The sequence below is a fragment of the Panthera pardus genome, unplaced genomic scaffold, assembly GCF_024362965.1.
Source record: "Panthera pardus isolate Hobbes unplaced genomic scaffold, ASM2436296v1 HiC_scaffold_18, whole genome shotgun sequence".
Lineage (NCBI taxonomy): Eukaryota > Metazoa > Chordata > Mammalia > Carnivora > Felidae > Panthera > Panthera pardus.
The window spans coordinates 18,724,996-18,747,369 of record NW_026526743.1 but is presented as its reverse complement, the minus strand read 5'-3'; the positions used below and the strand labels follow the sequence as shown (position 1 = coordinate 18,747,369).

Sequence of the window (22,374 nt, the reverse complement as noted above, 5' to 3'; positions counted from 1 at the left end):
TAATGTGATAGATTTGACCAACTTAGAAATGTGGATTATATTCCTCACTTGGGTGAAAGCTGGGGGGCACCTGAGTGGCTCAGTCAGTTACACATCCCACTTTGGCTCCGGTCATGATCTCTCGGTTCATGAGTTCGAACCCTGCGTTGGGCTCTGTGCTGACAGCTTAGAGCCTGGAGCCTGCTTTGGAATCTGTCTCCCTTTCTCTCTGCCCCTCCCCTGCTCATGCTATGTCTCTCTGTCTCTCTGTCTTTCAAACATAAACATTAAAAATTAAAAAAAAAAAAAGAAAGCTGGCATCCTAAAAAACTCCACCCTCATTTTTTCTTTATAACATGAGTTTGCTCACTAGAGACAACCTCAGACCCATAGACCATATTCTTAACCAACGGGTCTTGGCTGTTCTCCATTAGGATCCTTCAGACAATGGAAACTTTGGGAATGAAACATTTTCTGGTTCATGTCAACTTGGCTTCTACTGACAGAGGGGGATGGGTGTTTTTCCTATGAAGGGGGCCATATGGATCCATTCTCAGAGAATTGTGGTTGTGCGTTTTGACCCAACTGCAGCTCTCTGAGGGTTCGACACAGGAGTTTATTTGCTTTTCTTTTGGCAGCCTTGGAATTTTCTCAAGGCTGGAGTAGTCTTCCAAGCAGCACTTGCCAAAAACAACTAAAAGCATATACTAGCCACTGGTGCCAGGGGATTGGGATAACAGACACTGGAAGCAGTAGACAGACCAGAATGTCTAGAAGAAGCCTGTTGGAGGAGGTACGAGGAGGACTAAGGGCTTTGAAAAGCTCCCACATATACCAGAGAATCTAGAAGGCCATGCACATTCCCAGGGCAAGTATGTGCTTAGAAGACACCTGAAAAGACCCCAGGGTTTCACCTCTTGATGATCTTTAGGCTCCACATAAAGAAAATGAAGGCTAAGGCCGAAATGTAAAAGGCATGACTAAGCAGTGAAGGAGAGGCCCTACTCCAAGAAATTTATAAAGGATAGGAGAGTATATTTTTGTCTTTGTCTCCAGGCATTTAAAGAAGTCCCTATCAAATAGCTATCTGACCATTAAGCTAATAAAACAGAGACTTCAGTGACCACCCACAATAAATAATAGAATTAAAACTTCATCAGAGAGCTTCAACAGCAGATTTGAGGAGACACAAGAAATGATCCGTGAACTTAGAGATAGGTCCATTGAAATTAAGCTAAGGAGAAGAAAGTAAAAGGAACAAAGAAAAATGAACAGAGCCTTGTGTATCTGTGGGACAACATGAAAGATACTAACATAATGGGAATCCTAGAAGGAGAGTAGAGAGAGTGAGAGAGGAGGCAGAAAGAATATCCTAAGAAAAAAGGCTGAATATTGGGGCGCCTGGTTGGCTCAGTCAGTTAAATGTCCAACTCTCGGTTTTGGCTCAGGTCACGATCTCATGATTTTGTGGGTTCGAGCACCACGTTGGGCTCTGGGCTGACAGTGCACAGCCTGCTTCGGATTCTCTCTCTCCCCCCTCTCTCTGCCCCTCTCCTGCTCACACTGTCTCTGTCTCTCTGAAAAATAAATCAATAAAAAGATTTTTTAAATGGGTGAATATTCCCCAGACTTTAGAAAGACAGGAATCTGAACACCAAAAAACTCAACAAATCTCCGAATGGGATAAGCTCAAGAGATCCACACCCAGTAACATTATAATGAAATTGTCATAAACCCAACACAGAAATTGTGAAAGCCAAGAGAGGAGTGGCTCATCATGTAGAAGGGATTCTTTTTTTTTTTTTTTTTAATTTACACCCAAGTTAGTTAGCATATAGTGCAATAATGATTTCAGGAGTGGAAGCCAGTGATTCATCACCTACATATAACACCCTGTGCTCATTCCAGCGAGTGTCCTCTTTAATGTCCCTTGCCCATTGAGCCCATCTCCCCCACCCACAACCCCTCCAGCACCCTTAGTTTGTTATCTATTTTTTGGAGTCTCTTATGTTTTGCCCCCCCCCCCCATTTTTATATTATTTTTGCTTCCCTTCCCTTATGTTCATCTGTTTTGTATCTTTAAAAAAAATTTTTTTTTGTTTAGGGGAAAGCACAAACACAGTCCCCAACTACCACAAGTTATGCAGTCGAGCGTCCCACATTTAGGAAAATCACAGGGGTCGGCACATTCTGAGTGCAATGGGTAGACCTCGCCCTGGGAAAACCACTTTCGTGATCATGGTATCTCCCCTGCCAGGTAAATGTTTTGTATCTTAAACTCTGGATATGATTGAAGTCATATGATATTTGTCTTTCTCTGACTGACTAATTTCACTTAGCATAATACCCTCCAGTTCCATCCACGTAGTTGCAAATGGCAAGATTTCATTCTTTTTGATTGCTGAGTAATACTCCATTGTGTGTGTGTGTGTGTGTGTGTGTGTGTGTGTGTGTGTACCACATCTTCTTTATCCATTCATTCATCAGTGGACATTTGGGCTCTTTCCATACTTTGGCTATGTTGATAGCTGCTATAAACACTGGGGTGCATGTGCCCCTTTGAAACAGCACACCTCTAACCCTTGGACAAATACCTAGTAGTGCAATTACTGGGTCGTAGCGTAGTTCTATTTTTTTTTTTTTTTTAATTTTTTTGAGGAACCTCCATCCTGTTTTCCAGAGTGGCTGCACCAGTTTCCATTCCCACCAGCAGTGCAAAAGCTAGAAGGGATTCTCACTGAGACCAACAGCCAATTCCCATCGGAAATCATGGATACCACAAGGCAGTAGGATAACATCTTAAAAAGCTGCTGAAATAAAGAAATCAACCCATAATCAACCAACTGATTTTGAGTGTTGGTAACACCAACAATGGACAACCCATAATGGATTTAAGAGAACAATTTCATTTATAAAATCATCAAAAAGGATAAAATACTTGGAAATAAATGTAACCAAAGCTTGTATATGGAAAGTCACATACATGCTGAAAGAAACTAAAGAAGACTTAAATAAATGGAAAGACATCCATGCTCATGTGACCATGTTGTTAAGAGGGCAATACTCCTTAAATTTATCTACAGATTCAACTATCAAAATCCCAGCTAGTTTCTTTGTAGAAATCGACAAACTGATTTTCAAATTCATATGGAAATTCAAGGAACCAAGAATGGCCAAAACAATCTTAGAAAAGGAAGAACAAAGTTGGAAGGCTCATACTTCCTGATTTCAGAACTTGTTACAAATGGGGGTTCCTGGGTGGCTCAGTCGGTTGAGCGTCCAACTTCGGCTCAGGTCATGATCTCCCGGCCTGTGAGTTCGAGCCCTGCGTCAGGCTCTGTGCTGGAAGCTCGAAGCTCACAGCTCGGAGCTTGGAGACTGCTTCGGATTCTGTTTCCCTCCCTCTCTGCCCCTCCCCTGCTCATGCTCTGTCTCTCTCTCTGTCTCTCTGTCAAAAATAAATAAACATTAAAAATTTTTTTTTTTAAAAAAAGAACTTGCTACAAATGTATAGTAATTAAAACAGTGTGGTACTGGCAGTAAAATAGGAGAGTCCAAGAATGAACCCATATATATACATATATATATGTATATATATGATCAATTGCTTTTTGACGAGATGGCCAAGACCATTCCATGGGGAAAGAATAGTCTATTCAACAAATGGTGATGGGACAACTGGATATCTACATGAAAGATATAAAGTTGGAACTTTACCTGACTCCGTATAAAATGTTCAACTCAAAATGGAGCATAGATCTGATATATGAGGTAAAACTACAAAACTCTTAGAAGGAAGCATAGGGGTAAATCTTCAACCTCGGACCTGGCAATTCAGTTCTTTTCAGGAAGGGACGGCCCAGAGCTCAGATGGCATCCATCTCCCCCCTGCCTCTTGAGGCTGTGGGCTGGACACAGCTGTCAATATCACCATGATGAGAGAGTGGGCACCTCTCATGGGCCTGAGACGGCCTGAGTGCCTGGGCCTGAGTCGGCCCATGTTCCTGATTTGGGGATCTGGGCAGAAGCATGAGCAGTGGGTGCATGTGGAGGGTTCCTCAGGAGAGAGGGTTCCTCAGGAGAGAGGCTGACCACTGGCTTGCTTGTCTCCATCATGGCAGGACCATGTGATGTTTGAGGATGTGTTTGTGTCCCTCTCCTAGGAAGAGTGGGAGTTTCTTGATGAGGCTCAGAGACTCTTCTACCATGACATGATGCTGGAGAACTTTGCCCTTTTAGTCTCACCTGCTAAGGCCCTCACTTTCACCCCATCCTGGCCTGGGCTCTTCACTTCCCCTTTTACCCAGAGACTATTCTATCCTTCCCACAGTCAGACCATGGGAATGAGGACTGCTTCATTCCCAGATTCCCTATGTTAAGTGTTGTGTCAGGGATAGGCTATTTCCACTGTTCCCTCTCCCAAGCAGCCCTGCTGTCTGCTGCCTGGAAGCCCAGCAGAAGTTTTAGGAGTCAGAACTCTTCCAGTCTGCTCAATGATTCCCACCCAGCTTGGCCTCTCTCTAGTCAGGTGACTGTGTCGGATGTGCGGCACCTCTCTACCCCAAGTTCTTCCCCCTCCCTCTGCCTGATATTTCTGAGGTCTGCCTGTGCCAAGAATTTGGGCACTGACGTGGTCAATGCTTGTAGGGACTGCCAGGCTATGTCTGAGAGATACTTCCTCAACAGTTCTCTATGTTAGTTGTAGTTCCCACGTTCTGTGTGTGCTAGGTTGTTCACCTTCCCTATGTTTCCTTAGGACTTGTGTGTCCTCCAGGTCCCGTTTAGTTTCCCGACTGGTGCAGGGTCAGGCGGAAGCCCCCAGCGCTTGGCCAGGCAGACACAAGTACAGCTGCAGCCAGGGAAGTTCACAGTGGGCCAGGTCCTGCTAAGTGGGGACCCGGGGAGGGTATAATGTTAAGGCTTAGTTCAAATGTACTGGCAAACTGCCCCATGTTTACCATTTGTTTCATATCAAAGTTGCAACGGACAGTGGTCTGGATCACTGGGCGGAAGAACCAAGCAGCACTCGGAGATCTTGGAAGGCAGGAGGTTTATTTTACACCGGTGGGCTCAGAGGAGATCATTCTCCAGAGGTGTGAGCCCAGAGCATCAGTAGCAGGGACAATTTATAGCCTGTTCGAGAGCGAGGCAAGCGGGGTAGGAAGAAAAACCCGGAACAGGAGTCTTCGGGCAGGGACTGGAATTCCCCTATCAGTCCTTGTTGGCCATCTCCTAACAGATTTTTCCCTATCAAAGTCACTAGCCACACCACATTTCTACCTTTGCTTCCCCATTTGCCAGCCTGTCATTTTTACTCTGACTTCTGGTCCCTGTCGAGTCCCCCACCTGTCTGGCCTCCATCTCTCACCTATTCTCCACTGTTCTCTCTGCAGCACTGTCCAACATTGGCCTACACATGATACGACGTACATTTTGCATGTGCCCCTAAATAGTCCCTGGAAACCAGCTACAGTCTATTCGCATTTTCTGCCATAGCTTATGTTCTGTAAAGTCACCCCAAACACTGAATTAGTGAATATGGAATCACTGCTCCTAGGGGAACTGGAGGGTTAGGATCCTGTAAGCCCCTGCACAACATTTTCATCAATAGATCAATGTTTAATGTCATTTTATATATGTTTCTGTTTAGAGACACTTTATTTAATATATATTGTTGATTCATTAGCATTGAACTCATAGCTGACAGCTCTGTAACTCATGCCTGAACACAGTTTATCTAACACATGTGTTTTCTCCATGAGGCACATCACAGCCTTCTTGTGCTTTGGGACACCAGACAGCACTTGAGCACTGTGTCTACGGCCCATTTTAAACAGCAACATCGCCAACTAAAAGCTCAACCTCACTAAAAATGTGGCAGTAATTATATCATTCACAGGACTCTTATTTACAGCATTGAGCTGAAATTAGAAGGCAGAGTCTCATCTTCTTTGACCTCAGCTGGGAACATGCTTATGGAACCCCCAAGCCCAAGGTCCTGAGTTTATATGGAACAGTTCCTATGTCTGGCAACCAGTGGAAAGTTATCCCAGGCAAAGGTACCAGCGTGTCCAAATACTTGGTGAAGCTGAGCTGGGAATGTTCAGAGAATCACGGCTCTCTTTTCTTTCTGGCAGATCAGGAGAGTAAGAGTTGGGTGTGGAGTGGTAGCCTGAGAGGTAGGATGTGTTCCTGAATGTGATGGGAACAGTGAAGTTATGTGGCCTCTCTGGCTGCGGAGTGGAGAACAGATTCTGGGAGTAAGGGAGGAGGCAGGAAGGCAAGGGATGAGGCTATTACACTAGTCCAGGTAAGTTTTGGTGGTGGCTGGACTAGTATGGGGGCCATGGAAGTGGGAGAAGTGGTTGGATTCTGGATCTGTTTTTTATGTATGGCTGAAGGGCTGCTGAACTCTATGTGCTTCTCCTTCAACCTCTTAAAAGCCATAGCCCTGTCTTTGGAACTTAAACACCACGTTTCTCAGAGAATGGGAAGTACACTCCCCATCACTAAGAGTCAGTCAGAAACTACATTACCCAGCAGGGAGTGTTTCTGACGTCAGAGGCGGGCGCTCAGCCAATGACGGAGAGCGGAGAGGGGCGTTTCCTGCCCCAGAGTGGGCGGGACTTCTGGCGTCCTCTCTAGGACCTCATTTGGTTGTAACGGGTGTGTGCTTAACGGAGCTTGTAATTGGAACGCCGGGGGAGGCTGCTTCCCAGAAGGGGCTTCCAGACTGAGCTATTTGAGCCCTGACTCCACCTGTAACGGGGTTGCCCCCCCGCCTCGGCACCAGCCCTTCGTCCCTGCGGTACCCGCAGGCGGCCCCTTGGACCTTGTTGCGCGTTTACACAGCGGAGACCGAGGTGCCAGACCACCCGGCCCAGGGCTGGGGCGAGGGGTCGGCTGAGCCCGCTGGGACGGGCGTTAGTCGCAGCTTCGCGAAGTCTCGCTCGGCCGTGGGCCCCATGGCGGCGCCGGCGCTGGTGAGTGGTGGGTCCCACATGCCCACGCGCGCTGCGGTCGGTGTTCGCACGGTTCCACTCAATGTGATATAGATCCTGGGACTCCTGGCCGTTCCTTCTTAATGCTCTTGGATCTGGGAGTCTTGGAGGAATGGGGGCGGGAGAGGAGCAGATCTTACTTACGTCCAACCCCGGGTTCTGAATCCAGGCCAGGGGTTGTCAGGGGAGACCCCCATTTCTGCCTCTGACCTCAGCTTGCCTTTCACTGCCCTTGGCCTCCATTCCGTCGAATCTGAAATTGGAATACCGTGTATTAACGATTTTTCTCAGTTGAGGGAATCAGAGAGGGTACACTTGTGACGTGTGCCCTTCAGTGCTCAGCATGACCCAGAGAACATCACTCTGGATGCGCTTCTGAGAGGGACTTCCCTGGCCCTGCTCTGCTCTTAGGCTCACTCCGGGGACAGTCTGGCCCATCCCTGCCACAGGTCTGTAGGGGATGGGAGCTCTAGAGCAGAGGTAAGGGGGGAGTCGCGTTTTTTGAATTGCTGCTTTTCTGATAGCAGTAGAAGGTCCCTGGACAGGTGGGAAGACAAGACAGTCACCGGATTGAACTCTGCAGGCGCCGTCTGTGTATTACAAGTGAGGTTGGTTTGCGGTGAATCCATTTTCCTGTTGAACACATTTTCTTATACAGGTTCCTACACTTTCCCAAGGTGTGGATTTTGCCACTGGCTTTTAGGAGAGACCTACAGTAGTAAGGTAAACACAAAAATCCTCTTTGGATTTCTTTTGGTTGGTGAAAAGAGTTGCGAATGTAAGTTTTTCTTAAAAGCAAAGTGGCAGTAAAGGGAACTTGCAGAAAGTGAGGGATACTCTTCACTTTACTGCCCTTTTGGCTTAGAAAAGTTTTCATGGGAACACTTTGCTTTCAGATCGTGGGGAAAACCTGTGCTTGTGAAGTGACTCTCATTAATGACGGTGTCCAGGAATGCTGTGTCTCTTGGGACGTAAACACACAACAGGCCCTAAGTTACTCTCTAGCACGTCACCCTGTTTACTCTCATCCTGCCTCCGACCACTTGGCTTAGTTATTCATCTTTTCTTACCTGGCCCGCTCCCCGACTTCACTTCAGCCTGTTCCGGTGACCCCTCAGGGAAGCCTTCCCCGGTTGCCCTGGGGGCCTTCCCGGGTTGCCCTGCCTTGGGGACATAAGTCCCCTAATGTTTTCAGTCACCTCACTGTCCTTTGTTGCTTCTTGGAGCCCTTAGGGCCGTGTGACTTGATCTGGCTCATTTATTTAGTTTCTTGTTGGGGACCTTTCCCCAGCCCTGGAGTGTGAGGTCCTGTTGTCTGTTCTGTCCCTAGGCCTAGAAAGTGCTGGGCCTGCACCGGTGCCCAATAAGTGATTGATGAGTGAAAGGTTTTTCCCTTGGGGCGCCTGGGAGGCTCAGTTGGGTAAGCCTCTGACTCATGATTCCTGTTCAAGTCATGATCTCACGGTTCATGAGACAGAGCCCCAATTTGGGCTCCGGGCTGACAGTGCAGAGCCTGCTTGGGATTCTCTCTCTCCCTTGCTCTCTGCCCATCACACTCACGCATGTGTGCTCTCTCTCTCTCTCTCTCTCTCTCTCTCAAAATACATAAATTAACTTAAAAAAAAGAAAGAAAGATTTTTCCCTCTGGGACTCTTTCATACTTAGATTAAATCTAACCTCCCCACCATGGCTGGACCAGAGGGACCTGGGTTCAAATCTTGCCCCGTCTCATTAGGCATGACAACTCTGGTTGACTTGGCTTGAGCCTCAGTTTGCTGGTTGAAAAACGGAGAAGATGGCGCTTACCTCGTGGGCTGTGAAACAGTTAAGAAATTCACAAATCCATGGAGCACTGCACGTGCTGGACTCTTGCAGTGTTTGCTTTTAGAACATTCTAATTCCCACACCAGCCTGATGAAGCATAAACTATTACTGTATTGATAGAGAAATCGAGGCTGAAAGAAGTTAGCATGTGTTGGTTCACAAGACTGGATTTAAAAAAAAAAATTTTTTTAAATGTTTATTTATTTTTGAGAGAGAGACAGAGACAGAGCGTGAGCAGGGGAGGAACAGAGAGAGAGGGAGACCCCAGGATCCGAAGCCGGCTCCAGGCTCCGAGCTGTCAGCACTGAGCCTGACACGGCGCTCGAACCCACGAACCGTGAGATCATGACCCGAGCCGAAGTCAGACGCCCAACTGACGGAGCCACCCAGGTGCCCCCAAGACTGGATTTAAACTCCAGGAGTCTAGCTCCAGACCCACGGGCTTTTGGTTGCTTTAACACAGCATCTGAAGCCCTCAGATGCAGGCAAGCAGTGTGGACCAGAAAGGCTCCGCTGCTACTGTCATTATTTGAGTTATTTTTCCCCATTCTTCCAACATCTCAGAGCACTTTCGATCTGCTGCTCACAACCCATATGAGATTAGCATTGTTTGTGTCTTTCTCCAGTGGCTTCCTACACAGGAGGCTTTTCTCTCCCACACCTTTTATTCTGTCAGAGGCACCATCTGCCTCTCTCCTGAGCCCAGCACAGAACTAGGTTCTCAGGAATTACTCAGGGGTTCAGGCCTCAGGTCTTTCTGGACTTTCGCTGGTGGCCAAGCAATTGGTTATCATCTCATTTATTAGATGGACAGCCACCCACCACCTCTCTTTGACGTTGCAGGCATTAGTGTCATTCGAAGACGTGGCTGTGACCTTCACTGGGGAGGAATGGAGACAACTGGATCTGGCCCAGAGGACCTTATACCAGGAGGTGATGCTGGAGACCTGTGGGCTCCTGGTCTCACTGGGTAAGACCTCATCACTCTCCTGAGTGACACCCATGGACTTTCATTCCATCCTCTTTCTCTAAGCATGGCTGATTGAGAAGGCCTCTGGGACCCAACTTCCTCTCTCCTCACAGCCTCACCATAATTCTGGTCTAACCTTTTGATTATTATCCCTGTGTCTATGACAGGGATTGTTGTATAAGAAGCATAGTTCTCCGGGGTGCTTGGGTGGCTCCGTCGGTTAAGGATGGACTCTTGATTTTGGCTCAGGTCATGATCTCATGGTTCATGAGATTGAACCCTGTATACCTGAGAATTTTTCTTTTGTCCTTACCTATATACCCATGCCCCATTTATTTTTCCATACACAGGACATCCTGTTCCCAAACCAGAACTGATCTACCCACTGGAGCCTGGGCAAGAACTCTGGACAGGGAAGAGAGGCATCTCCAAAAGCACCTATACAGGTAGGTGGCTGAGAATCTGGCAGGTGGGTGTCATGGCAGATGGGTTTCATGGCAACTGACAGATTACCGGGGGAATCTCTGTTTCTGAAATTCCATGGGTAGCTGCTTCTTGTGGCCTTCCTGGGGTCTTGGTTGATGATGGAGTACTCCAGCCGTATTTCCCCTGTCTTTCCTCCCCATCACACTCTGCCTTTATTAGGGTTAGAATGTAGTATACTGAGTAAGACACGGCTTTAAATGCTTAGCCACTCACCAGCCTCTGGTTTGACCCTGGGGAAGTTGCATGACCTCACTATACCTTTGATAGACAAGTTAGGCTAAGTTAATTCTCTGCTATAAAAGATAAACTCCCAAATCTAGGTGAGTCAACAGATAAAAGAGTTTTTTTCTCATTCATGCCATGGTTAATATGGATCAGCAGGGGAACTCTGTACCACGTATTCGGGGACCCAGGTGCATTCTGTTGTCGGTATGGGGCTATAAGGTTGCCCTGGCACCGTCCAACTCGCCAAGGGGAATAGGAGAGAAGGAGAGGACAGACGGCCTCCACCTTGCAGTGGTGCAAATTAGGATTTTTCCCCTTCAAAATGGTGTGAAAGTGGTACACATGCAGTAGAAACTGGACTTGGAATTTTGAGTTTGGATCTTTTCCTGGGCTGGTGATACTGCAGCAGGGTAGTGTCTCCCGATGCTGGGCAGTGCAGTGAGCTGCACCTCCCAGTTAGCCATGCAATCCTGCAGGTAAACAACCAGTACACTTACAGCCATTCTGGCTTAAAAAATTTTTTTTTTTTTTTTTAATTTATTTTTGGGACAGAGAGAGACAGAGCATGAACGGGGGAGGGGCAGAGAGAGGGAGACACAGAATCAGAAACAGGCTCCAGGCTCCGAGCCATCAGCCCAGAGCCTGACGCGGGGCTCGAACTCACGGACCGCGAGATCGTGACCTGGCCGAAGTCGGACGCTTAACCGACTGCGCCACCCAGGCGCCCCTAAAAATTTTTTTTTAATGTGTATCTATTCTTGAGAGAGAGAGAGCGCCAGAGTGTGAGCAGGGGAGGGGCAGAGAAAGAGGGAGACACAGAATCTGAAGCAGGCTCCAGGCTCTGAGGTGTCAGTACAGAGCCCAGCGTGGAGCTTGAACTCCTAAACCGCAAGATCGGGACCTGAGCTAGTCGGACACTTAACTGACTGAGCCATCCAGGCGCCCCACAACCATTCTGTTTTTCCCGTTCAGTATAATATTCAATAAATTGCACAAGATATTCAACGCTTTATTGGAAAACAGTCTTTCCTTTTGATGATTTTGCCCAACTGTAGGGTAATGTAAGTGTACCGAGCATGTTTAAGGTCGTCCAGGCTAAGCTATGATGTGTGGTAGGTTAGGTATATGAAAGGCATTTTGATGGGTTTATTGGGACATAACCCCATCCTATGTTGAGGAAGATCTGTAGGCATATCCGCCTGCACACATACTTCACTTCCATTCACATTCCATTGACAAGAGCTGGGTATTAGGCTACATGTTGCATCAGACTGGGAAATGTGGTTCAGCTTTGTGCCCAAGAGGAAGGGGCCAGCAATATGATGAACATACACTCGGTCTGCTAAACTAGCCTACATTAGAAAACACAGTAATGATAGTTTCTGCATCATTGGATCGTTTGGAAATGTAATTAGATAGCGGGAAACTTGTAATTAACAAGTTTATTCACTGCCTGACCCAAAGTAAGTGACAAAGTAAGAAAGGTTACAGGTGAGTAATATTCGTGCATTATTAGTCATAATGAATAATGTTATCTCAGACTCCCTTCCGAATTCAGAAAAGATAGTCCTTTCTTTTGCTGCAGATTACTACCTCCAGCTGTACCTTGCATCCCTCCCTTTTCCACCTTCCCTATTCATTCATTTATTCCTCAGTGCATCCGTGCATGCATCCGTCTGTCCATTTGTGAAACATATTCAGAAACAATCCCTAGCCTTGTTGTCTTCTTGCCCTCCTGTCTTACAAAACTTCAGGGAGACATTCGCCTTGTCAACCCCACATCTGAGCTGCTCAGGGCAGCTGGACCCATCACGTGGACAGAGAGGTGCCAATGCCGGTTCATGATCTCTCTCCTCTCGTGTTCCTTCTGGCTGCTCAGGCAGTGAGTATCTGGCCACCCCCCCCTCACCCCTAGAATCTATCTCACATCTTCACCCCCCTCTGCAGTTCCACATCTTCACTTGAATGTTCCAGAGGTACTTCACACTCTCATCCTAAAAGGGACCTCACGATTTGGCCCACGCCTCCCATCTCCCAATTTTCAATTAACGGTCTTACCGTCGAATAAGTCACGAAAGCCAGCAGCAAAAGTAGACCCCGCGACACCTCTACCTTCTTCATACCCTCTATCCAGCCATTCCTGAATGTTGATCACGTTTCATCATCCATGTCTCCTGAATCTGTCACCTTCACCAACTCTGTCAGTTCTGCATCAGCACCCTAGTCCAAGCTGTAGTCGTCTCCTGCCTGCATGACTCTAACAGAAGTCTAACTGGTCTCCCCGGATCTGCTGTGTGCCTCTGGTCTGCTCTGTGTCTTCCGTCTGCTTCCAACCACTCCCCTTCTTCCAGATATCACCACCTGCCTCGTTACTGATAACTCAGCATTGTGGCCTACTTCACACTGAGAATAGAGGCTACGTGCTTGGTTTTCCTGCTCTTTCACCCTTACAGACTCACCTCTGCAGCAGAGTTCTTATCTACAGCGTGGATCTAGATCCCACCTTCACCTGCCTTTTCAGGTGTGTTATCTATGGCCATGTGGCAACATTACCACAAACATAGCAGGTTAAAATATCACTCATTTACTCTTTTCCTTCCGTGGGTCGGAGGTCCAGGCACAACTTGGGGTCGGCACAAGCCACAGTCATAGGCACCTCACAACATGTCAGCTTCCTTCTTCAGATCAAGTGATGGTGGGAGAGACTCCAGCAAGATGGATGGGACACAAAACCTCATCTCTTACATTCCGTCATTTTGCATATTCTATTCTTTTTCATTTAAATTGAAGTTAGTTAACATATAGTGTAATATTGGTTTCAGGAATAGAATTTAGTGATTCATCACTTACATAGAACACCCAGTGCTCATCCCAAGAAAGGTCCTCATTAGTGCGGACCCATTTAGCCCATCCACCCACCCCCCAACCTCAGATTGTTCTCTGTATTTAAGGGTCTCTTATGGTTTGCTTCCCTCTCTGTTTTTATCTTGTTTTTCCTTCCCTTCCCCTATGGTTATCTGTTTTGTTTCTTAAATTCCACATATGAGTGAGATCATATGATATTTGCCTTTCTCTGGCTGACTTATTTCTCTTGGCATAATACACTCTAGTTCCATCCGCATTGTTACAAATGCCATATTCTGTTCTTTAGAAGCAAAATCAAGGCCCTGTAGCATTTAGCTAGAGGGATCGTAATAGGTTGTAAGCATCACAAGTTAGGAATTACAGGAAGCCAAACAAGAGTCTGCTGCATCAGGGACCTTGAGTCTTCATCTTATTTCTTGCCTCTTCTGTATCTTCGCCTTCTCACCTAATTCATCTTCTCTCAGAAAACACAGTGAAGTTTCTGACCCTGGGGGAAACATGAAAAAAAATTGCTCTTGGCTCTCCAACAGCATCTAAATGTTGATGACTCTCTTTCACCCGAACAACCAAGCTTCCGGGAGGAGTTTTCTCATTCTCTGAAGAGACATCTACACAGGATGTCTAGGCCTCCCCTTTACTATTTTTTAATATTTTCTTTAATTGCTGTACTAAAGTGTAACTTACACATAGTGAATGTACAAGTCTTAAAGGTTCATCTTCCTGAAGTTTTACTCATATAAACCCGAGTACCACCACACAGGTCAAAAAAATACAGTATTTCCAGTGCCTCACAGGCTTCTTGTGCTCCCTCCTTGTTAATATCTCCTTCTACAAAAATAATGGGCATTCAACCCAGTGACTGTAGATGAGTTTTGAAGACTTATAAATGGATCCCCACAATACATGATACTGTTCTGTGTGTCTTCTTTTGATAATCATTGTTGCTCCGAAGTCTGTCATACGGTTGCAAATTTGGAGTTATTTCTTACTGTGCCGTGTCTCAGTGAATGAATAGATTCCATTTACCCATTTTACCGTTATTTGGCTTGGGCTCCATTTTTTGGAATATTGTGAGGAACACAGCTACGAATATTCTTGATATTTTTGTTGGATATGGCACACGTTTCTGTTGGGAATATGCAAATAAGTGGACTGGCTGGATCATGGTCTAGGTGTATGATCAGCTTCAGTAGAAACCACCAAACAGTTTCAAAGGGACTGCACCATTTCACATTCCCAGTAGTCCTCACTGCGGTGCGTACTGGGGAGCAGGTGGCATCTTCCCCTTTACTCTTTGAGACTCAGTAGTGTTTCTCAGCACTGCAGTACTGAAAATGTTCTTGCATTACTGTTGACATTCTGACTGGCAAATGTAACACCTAGAATAATGATAATAAATGGTGGTCTACACCTTACTGAATATTTGCCATATGCTGGGCTAGTTGATTTGTATGATTTTTCTCATGTAACACTGTTAGGAACATTTTATGTGTCCTCCCAGAATTCATATGATGGAACCCTAACCCCCAGAGTGATATTAGGAGGTCGGGATTTGGGGAGATGATTGGGTTTAGATGAGATCATGAGGGTGGAGCTCCCATGATGGGATTGGTATCCTCATAAGAAGACAAAGGGAGACCATAGTCTTTCCAGATGTGGTGTGTGTGCTGGGGATGGTTGGGAGAAGAGGGAGAATACTCTTGTGTCTCTTCTTATAAGGACACTAATGCTATCAGATCAGGGCCCTACGCTTATTACCTCATTTAACCTTAATTGCTTCTATCAAAGGCCCTATCTTCAAATTCACATTGGAGGTTAGGGCTTCAACACATGAATTTTGGGGGAACACAAACATTCAGTCCATAACAAGATTTGCTTTGAGGGTAAATATAGGGCTATTCATATATTCTGTTTTTTCTTGTGTCAGTTTTGGTAATTTGAATATTTCAAGGAATGTTTCCACTTCATCTAATTATTCTATTACATTTTAAGATTGTTTTGGGGCGCCTGGGTGGTTCAGTCGGTTAAGCGGCCGACTTCGGCTCAGGTCATGATCTCGCGGTCCGTGGGTTCAGGCCCCGCGTCGGGCTCTGTGCTGACAGCCCAGAGCCTGGAGCCTGTTTCAGATTCTGTGTCTCCCTCTCTCTGACCCTCCCCCGTTCATGCTCTGTCTCTGTCTCAAAAATAAAATAAATGTTAAAAAAAAAAATTAAAAAAAAAAGATTGTTTCATCTTAAAATGGTAAATTTTATATAAATTTTACCATAAATAAATAAATAAATGCAAGATATATACATATGTTTTTACACTCTTATCTTAATCATTTGGTGCTCATCACCACAAGTGCACTCCTTAATCCCAATCACCTATTTAACCCATCCCCCCACCCACCTCCCATCTGGTCACCATCAGTTTGTGCTCTATAGTTAAGAATCTGTCTCCTGGTTTGTCTCTGTCTGTCTCTTTTTTTCCCTTTGCTCGTTTGTTTCTACCATTCCACATATGGGCAAAATCATATGGTATATGTCTTTCTCTGAGTGACTTATTTCATTTAGCACTATACTCTCTAGTTCCATCCATGTTGTTGCAAATGGCAAGATTTCACTCTTTTTTATGGCTGAGTATTCCAGTGTGTGTGTGTGTGTGTGTGTGTGTGTATTTCATCTTCTTTATGTATTCATCAGTCGATGGATGCTTCCATACCTTGGCTATTGTAAACAATGCTGGTATAAACATAGGGGTCCGTGTATCCCATGCACACATTTTTATAATACCATTATAAACTGACATTCTCAAAACAAATTTAAAAATTACTTCATTGTACTCATGTATATTTTGCTTTTTTATTTGAACGTTATAAAAAGCATATCATAGTTTACATTGTCTTATGTGATTTGTACTTTTTATTCAACAGTATATTGCTAAGACTCACCCAGCACGTTGGTATAGTTCACTTATTTTTTCTTCTGTAGTCATTTGCATGAATATAACACAGTGTATTCATTTATCTTCATGGGCATTTTCTTGTTTCCAGTTTTTCACACCCACAGAGTGCTGCCATGAAAATTCACATACACTATATCCTCATGCATGTGTAGGAATTTCTCTTAGTAGTGTTCCCAAGGGCTAGAATTTTTCGATTATTATCAGGTAAGCAAAAGGAGAACGTTACTAGATGCTGCCCTGCTGTTTCTTTACCTGCATTATAATAACGATTTCATGGATCCACATCCTTTCCAACACCTGATATTGTCATGTTCTTATTTTCAGTCAGGTAAATATATGGTATCTCATTGTGGTCTTTTTGCCCTTTCCTCATATCCAAGAAAGTTGATCACCTCTTCATATTTTTTTTTCTTTAATGTGCATTCATCCATTTTTGAGAGAGAGAGGGGCAGAGTGTGCTCCAGGGAGGGGCACAGAGAGAGAGAGAGAGAGAGAGAGAGAGAATCCCAAGCAGGCTCTGTTTCAGCACAGAGCTCGACACGGGGCTCGATCCCATGAACCACAAGATCACGACGTGAGCCAAAATCAAGAGCTGGAGACCCAACCAACTGAGCCACCCAGGGGCCCCTCTTTATGTGTTCATTGGCCAATATGTATCTTCTGCGATGAAAAAGTGGAGTGTTGAATTTCCCACCTGTAATTGTGGTTTTGTTTATTTATCCTTTGAACTCAGTTTTTGGGTTGATTTGAGGCTCTGATATTTGTTGCATACATTTTAGGATTGTTACCTCTTCCTGGTGTTTTGATCTTTTTATCATTCTATAATGACCCTCTTCTTCTCATTTACTTTATCTGATATTTAGACACCCTTGTTTGCCTTTTAAAAAATTATATTTAGTCAATTTGACTAGTCTTGTCTTTTACAGTTAATGCTTTTGTATCTTATGAAATCTTTCACTTTCCCAAGATCTAAAAGATATTCATTTATACTATTTACTAAAAACTGCTAATGTTGAGCTTCTGACAGTAAGGTCTTAATCAGTCTGGAGTTAGTTTTTTATGCGGTGTGAGGTTAAGAATGCAATTTCATATGGCAAATGATTTCTCTAGATCCGTTTATTGAATAGTCCCTCCTTTTCCCATTGGCCCCTCTGCTACTTCTGTCATATATCAAAGTATATACGTACATTTCTGAGTTCTCAATTCTGTTTTTTCCTTTGATAGTTCGGCAGTTTATCTTAAATCTATGCCTACATCATACTGCCTTGATGCATCTAATCATCATAATCCTAATTCCTCAAAGGGCAAATGTCCCTGCTTTATTCTTCTGTGGAGATATCCTGGTGTGTTCGTTCTTTTATATAAATTCCTCAATGAGCTTGTCACTATCCTTGAAAAACTCTATAAGCTAAACGCTTAATCTGAAGTTGTATAGAATTTGTAGGTGAATTTAAGGAGAACTTTATATGACTAATCTCCCTTTTCACATAGATCTTCGTTAATGTGATACATTTATAATTCTCTTCATCTAGATGATATCTATTTGGGATCTGTTCACCTAGTCTTTACCCAGACAAAGTCGAGTCCGTATGCCCACCCGCTAGCTTCTCACCATCCCCCACTATCGCACAGCCCAGAACCGCGAGCTTTCGTGTCTCCTCTGTCCCCACCTGCCTCTCCATCCTCATCTTCATCGTGCTCTCATCCTCCTCACTTTGCCTGGCATTCAGCATTCTGTCAAGACACTGCACACTTGTGCTTTGTCATCCACTGCAGTCTCTCTCCTATTTCCGTCAGGGAGCCCCTGCTCTCCTCTGGAAATAAGCTCCCATAGAACCTTTTCTGGGTAGCCTCCACTGATCTCTTTCTGCCTCCCACGTGGGCCAAGTTATGTGTACCTTCCCTGTGCTGTCATACCATGACGTGCTAGGGCGCAGTCGTTACACACAGTGTAGTCATTGCTCTGCCCACCCTCCTCCGTTCTGGGGAGTGAGGAGTTGTCTCCACTCCGCATTCTCTATGCCGTGCCCAAGTGTTTCTTCCTGGGTTAGCTTTTAAAGATGTCACGAGTGCGTGGGTTAGCAAAGAAAGAAATTGTAAACCTGAGCGCGATAGCTGTGTAAATGCTACGGGCGTCAGAAGGATTCGATTTCATCTTCATTCTTCCACTCAGATGGTGATTTTATTTGCTCTGCATCGCCATCGCTAATAGACACCTTTCTGTATTGGATTTCCTTCAGGTGAAAAAGCAAAACCTGAGACCACAGAGTTTACTGCTTCTCAGCTGGCCTTCACTGAGGAAGCCCCTTTTGAGGACCAAATGACACAGGGAGCCTCGAGGGATTCCAGGTTGGGGCAAGCCAGGGATCGGGAAAAGCTATCAGAAATGCAGGAAGGAAACTTGAGGCCAGGAACAGACCCCCACGAGGAGACATGCCCTAGGAAGTTGAGCCATAAACATGATGATTTGGAGACAGATGATAGTTTGTGTTTAACCATTTTACAGGAGCGAGTCACTATACAAGATGATCTACATGAACATGATGGCCAAGGACCCAGAAAAGACCCTGTGACCGATGCAAGGAATAACCTGTATAAATGCAAAGAATGTGGGAAAGGGTTTAGCAAGAATTGGGCCCTTGTTCGGCATCAACAGATTCACGCTGGAGTGAAGCCCTATAAATGCAGTGAATGTGGGAAAGCCTGTCGTTATATGGCCGACTTCATTCGACATATGAGGTTTCATACGGGGGAAAAACCATACAAGTGTGTGGAGTGTGGGAAGGCCTTCAAACGCAGGTCTCACCTCACAGAGCACCAGCGCATTCACACTGGAGATAAGCCCTATGAGTGCAAAGAATGCGGTAAAGCTTTCACCCACCGCTCCTCTTTTATCCAGCATAATATGACGCACACTAGAGAAAAGCCCTTTTTGTGCAAAGAATGTGGGAAAGCTTTCTACTACAGCTCTTCCTTTGCTCAACACATGAGGATTCACACTGGAAAGAAACTCTATGAGTGCAGTGAATGTGGAAAGGCCTTTACTCACCGCTCCACTTTTATCCAGCATAATATGACCCACACAGGAGAAAAACCCTTTCTGTGCAAAGAATGTGGAAAAGCTTTTTGCCTCAACTCATCCTTTATTCAACACATGAGGATTCACACTGGAGAGAAACCCTATGCGTGCAGTGAATGTGGAAAGGCCTTCACTCACCGCTCCACTTTTGTCCGGCATAAGAGGACTCATACTGGAGAGAAGCCCTTTCAATGCAAGGAATGTGGGAAAGCCTTTTGTGACAGCTCTTCTTTAATTCAGCACATGAGGATTCACACTGGTGAGAGGCCCTATGAATGCAGTGAGTGTGGAAAGGCCTTTACACACCACTCGGTTTTTATCCGACATAATAGAACCCACACTGGAGAAAAACCCTTGGAGTGTAAACAGTGTGCAAAAGCTTTTTACTATAGTTCTTCCTTTACTCGACACATGAGGATTCACACTGGCGAAAAGCCCTATGTATGCAGAGAATGCGGGAAGGCCTTTACCCAACCGGCAAATTTTGTTCGTCATAATAGGATCCACACTGGAGAAAAACCATATGAATGCAAAGACTGTAACAAGGCCTTCTGTGACAACTTTGCCTTAACTCAACACACGAGAACTCACACTGGAGAGAAACCCTTTGAATGTGGTGTGTGTGGAAAAACCTTCAGCCATAGTTCATCCTTTACTCACCATCGAAAAATTCATACCAGAGTGTAAAGGCCTTTGCAAGTCATTTACTTCAATTTTAAGGAACTCGTACTGGTGAAATACCTTTTCTTTTGAATATAACTATTCAGGAAAACATTTTGGCCAGAGAAGTATTTTACTATCTGATAATCCATACTGAAGAGAAACATCATAATTGTCATCCCTGTGAAAGTTTCTTTGTGGCAGGTCCTCTCAAAGGTCGTCTTAGAAATTGACCAAGCCTAGAGCTTTAACTACCCCTGAGATTGATCCAGAAGAGAGACCCAGTGGTTATGCATTTAGGAAAAATGTCAAGAATTCTTCCCATGTTTATACTACAGAACCATATCAAAAGTATCTTAAAAGTACAATGAGACATAGTGAAGGAGATGTAGAAAAGAAAGGAAAACAAAATGCGTGTATGGCTTCTAATTTCCCTGCCAAGCTTGTGATAATTTGTCATCGGGGGGGTGGTGGGGATATGGGGGGGATGAGAGATGAAAAATACCTCATCTCCTTTATGTGTTTATTATATACCCGTAGTCAGGAGAGTTGGACCATTGAAGGCAGCTCTGCTGCCAGCTTTTGTTTTTTTTTTAAATTTTCTTTATTTGAAAACATTGTGATTTTTACCCTTGAGCATAAATGTTTGTGAGAGATGTAGAGGCCTGGGTCGTGAAATACTTAAATACGCACATGCACACACACGCACAGAGTCAATTCTTGTTATTCATTGTAGTTGTATTCTATACATTGATCACAAACACTGAATTGGTGAATACTGAGCCATAGCTCCTAGGTTCCTGTGAGCCTCTGTTCACATTTTCATCAACCAATCAATGCGTAACCCATTATGGAATTTTTTTTTTCTGTTTAAAAGACATTTATTTAATACATGTTCCTTAGAAATAAATTATATGCAGTATTTCCTTATAATAAAAATATTTCAATTACATCATTTTGTGTAACTTATTCTGTTACTATACTGCTTTAACTCAGTGATACACACAGAAAGTATACATAATTTAGTATTCACACACAATAAACACAGTAAACAGTAATGTGAACACCTACACTGTGTTATACTGTACAGTCATGCGAAGAAAGTCCAGAAAAAAGGTTAAAATTAATCAAAGATTGACATTAAACTAAAACTAATTTTGATAGAGTTGTTGGATATGTGGTGATAGAGCAGTGCACTCTGAAGAAACCTCTTGACCTTGGCATAGTTGATGCTATTTATTCTGCAGAAGAGGAAGACTGAGTGTGGGGTGTCAGTTCTACCTCAGGAATTTGACTCTTGTCATTTGTTGACATCAGCAGTTTCCTTTTGTGAAGTGGCTTGATAAATTGCGTGAGGCTTCATTCAACCATTGGGTCACATTCTTTTAGGTCCTGGAACGTTTTTCCAAAGTAGAATTTCTGATACATGGCTGCTGCGAGAAAAGCGACTCATTCAGTGGTAGAGTGATTTTCGTCACCATCCTCATCATCACTGACTTGAGTGCCTTGTTTGGCTATCTCTTCTGGGTCTTTATTTGTGGGTTCTACCACCTTCTCTGTCAGTATTTCTTCCACATCTTCCCTCACGTCATTGGGAGTTTTTCCACTTGTCATGTGATATGCATTATGTACTTGACACGGTTCTTTATGTTTTATGTAACACCTTCAAAGCCTTGGAAAATTTCCAGGCAGTTTTGCCATTTTCCCAAGTTCCTGAAAGTAGTCTGCTTGACTGTGCCAAGCTGTTGGGACAAGCTGTCCAAGCTGTGCCGCTGTTGGGACAGTCTCCAGACTGTGCCAACACAGTAACCAGTGACGGTTCGCATAGTGACTGACTGCAATAGTCCATCATGGTAACCACCATGTTTCTTTGTTGGTGTTGTAAGCTTTAGTATAAAGCTCCCTCATGTGGCGTACCATGAATCTTTTATGTCATGTCCTGATTGAGAGGTTGGATGACAGTGTTTAGGGGCATGAAAAGAACATCTAGGTTGGGGTGGGCATTTGCGAGTTCGTAACAATGGGCCAATGGGCATTCTCCAAAATTAACACAACCCTGGAGGCAAAGTATTTGCCCTGGAGATAGCAGTAAATATAGCTTCTTGGATGAGCAGTTGTGGAAGCATCCCAGAATGCTTCTGACCTCTCTCAAATTTTTTTTGTTCCACCTGCAGCGGACTGGTGTATGGCATATGCCGAACTCCTGAACCAGAGTTTCCTTTTGAGTTCTGGTGGATTTGAAGTTCTCTACACCTTTATGGGCTCGCACTTAGAGTTGGTTGCTGTTGGTATTGACACACAACTGCAAGATTGCACGATACTTGAATAATTTGAAGACT

The 22,374-nt window shown here is 44.6% G+C and overlaps 1 protein-coding gene and 1 non-coding gene across 2 annotated transcripts; one reads left to right on the top strand and one right to left on the bottom strand.

Moving 5' to 3' along the window:
• Positions 1–2,080: 2,080 nt before the first annotated feature.
• Positions 2,081–2,244, bottom strand: LOC128778131 (U1 spliceosomal RNA). Its single transcript, XR_008423500.1, has one exon. It is a non-coding gene; the product is annotated as a U1 spliceosomal RNA (small nuclear RNA).
• A 4,362-nt stretch (positions 2,245–6,606) lies between these two features.
• On the top strand, positions 6,607–20,990 carry ZNF599 (zinc finger protein 599). Its single transcript, XM_019423070.2, has 4 exons — positions 6,607–6,962; positions 9,648–9,774; positions 10,125–10,220; positions 18,537–20,990. The coding sequence occupies exons 1-4, from the start codon at positions 6,945–6,947 to the stop codon at positions 20,060–20,062; spliced, it is 1,767 nt and encodes a 588-aa protein (XP_019278615.1). The 5' UTR covers positions 6,607–6,944; the 3' UTR covers positions 20,063–20,990.
• Positions 20,991–22,374: the final 1,384 nt, after the last annotated feature.

What these genes read in the sequence shown, in the direction of transcription:
- ZNF599 (XM_019423070.2), top strand. An exon ending in TGGGCTCCTGGTCTCACTGG is followed by an intron (nt 9,775 to 10,124) that starts GTAAGACCTCAT and finishes TTCCATACACAG; the next exon opens with GACATCCTGTTCCCAAACCA. An exon ending in CTCCAAAAGCACCTATACAG is followed by an intron (nt 10,221 to 18,536) that starts GTAGGTGGCTGA and finishes GATTTCCTTCAG; the next exon opens with GTGAAAAAGCAAAACCTGAG.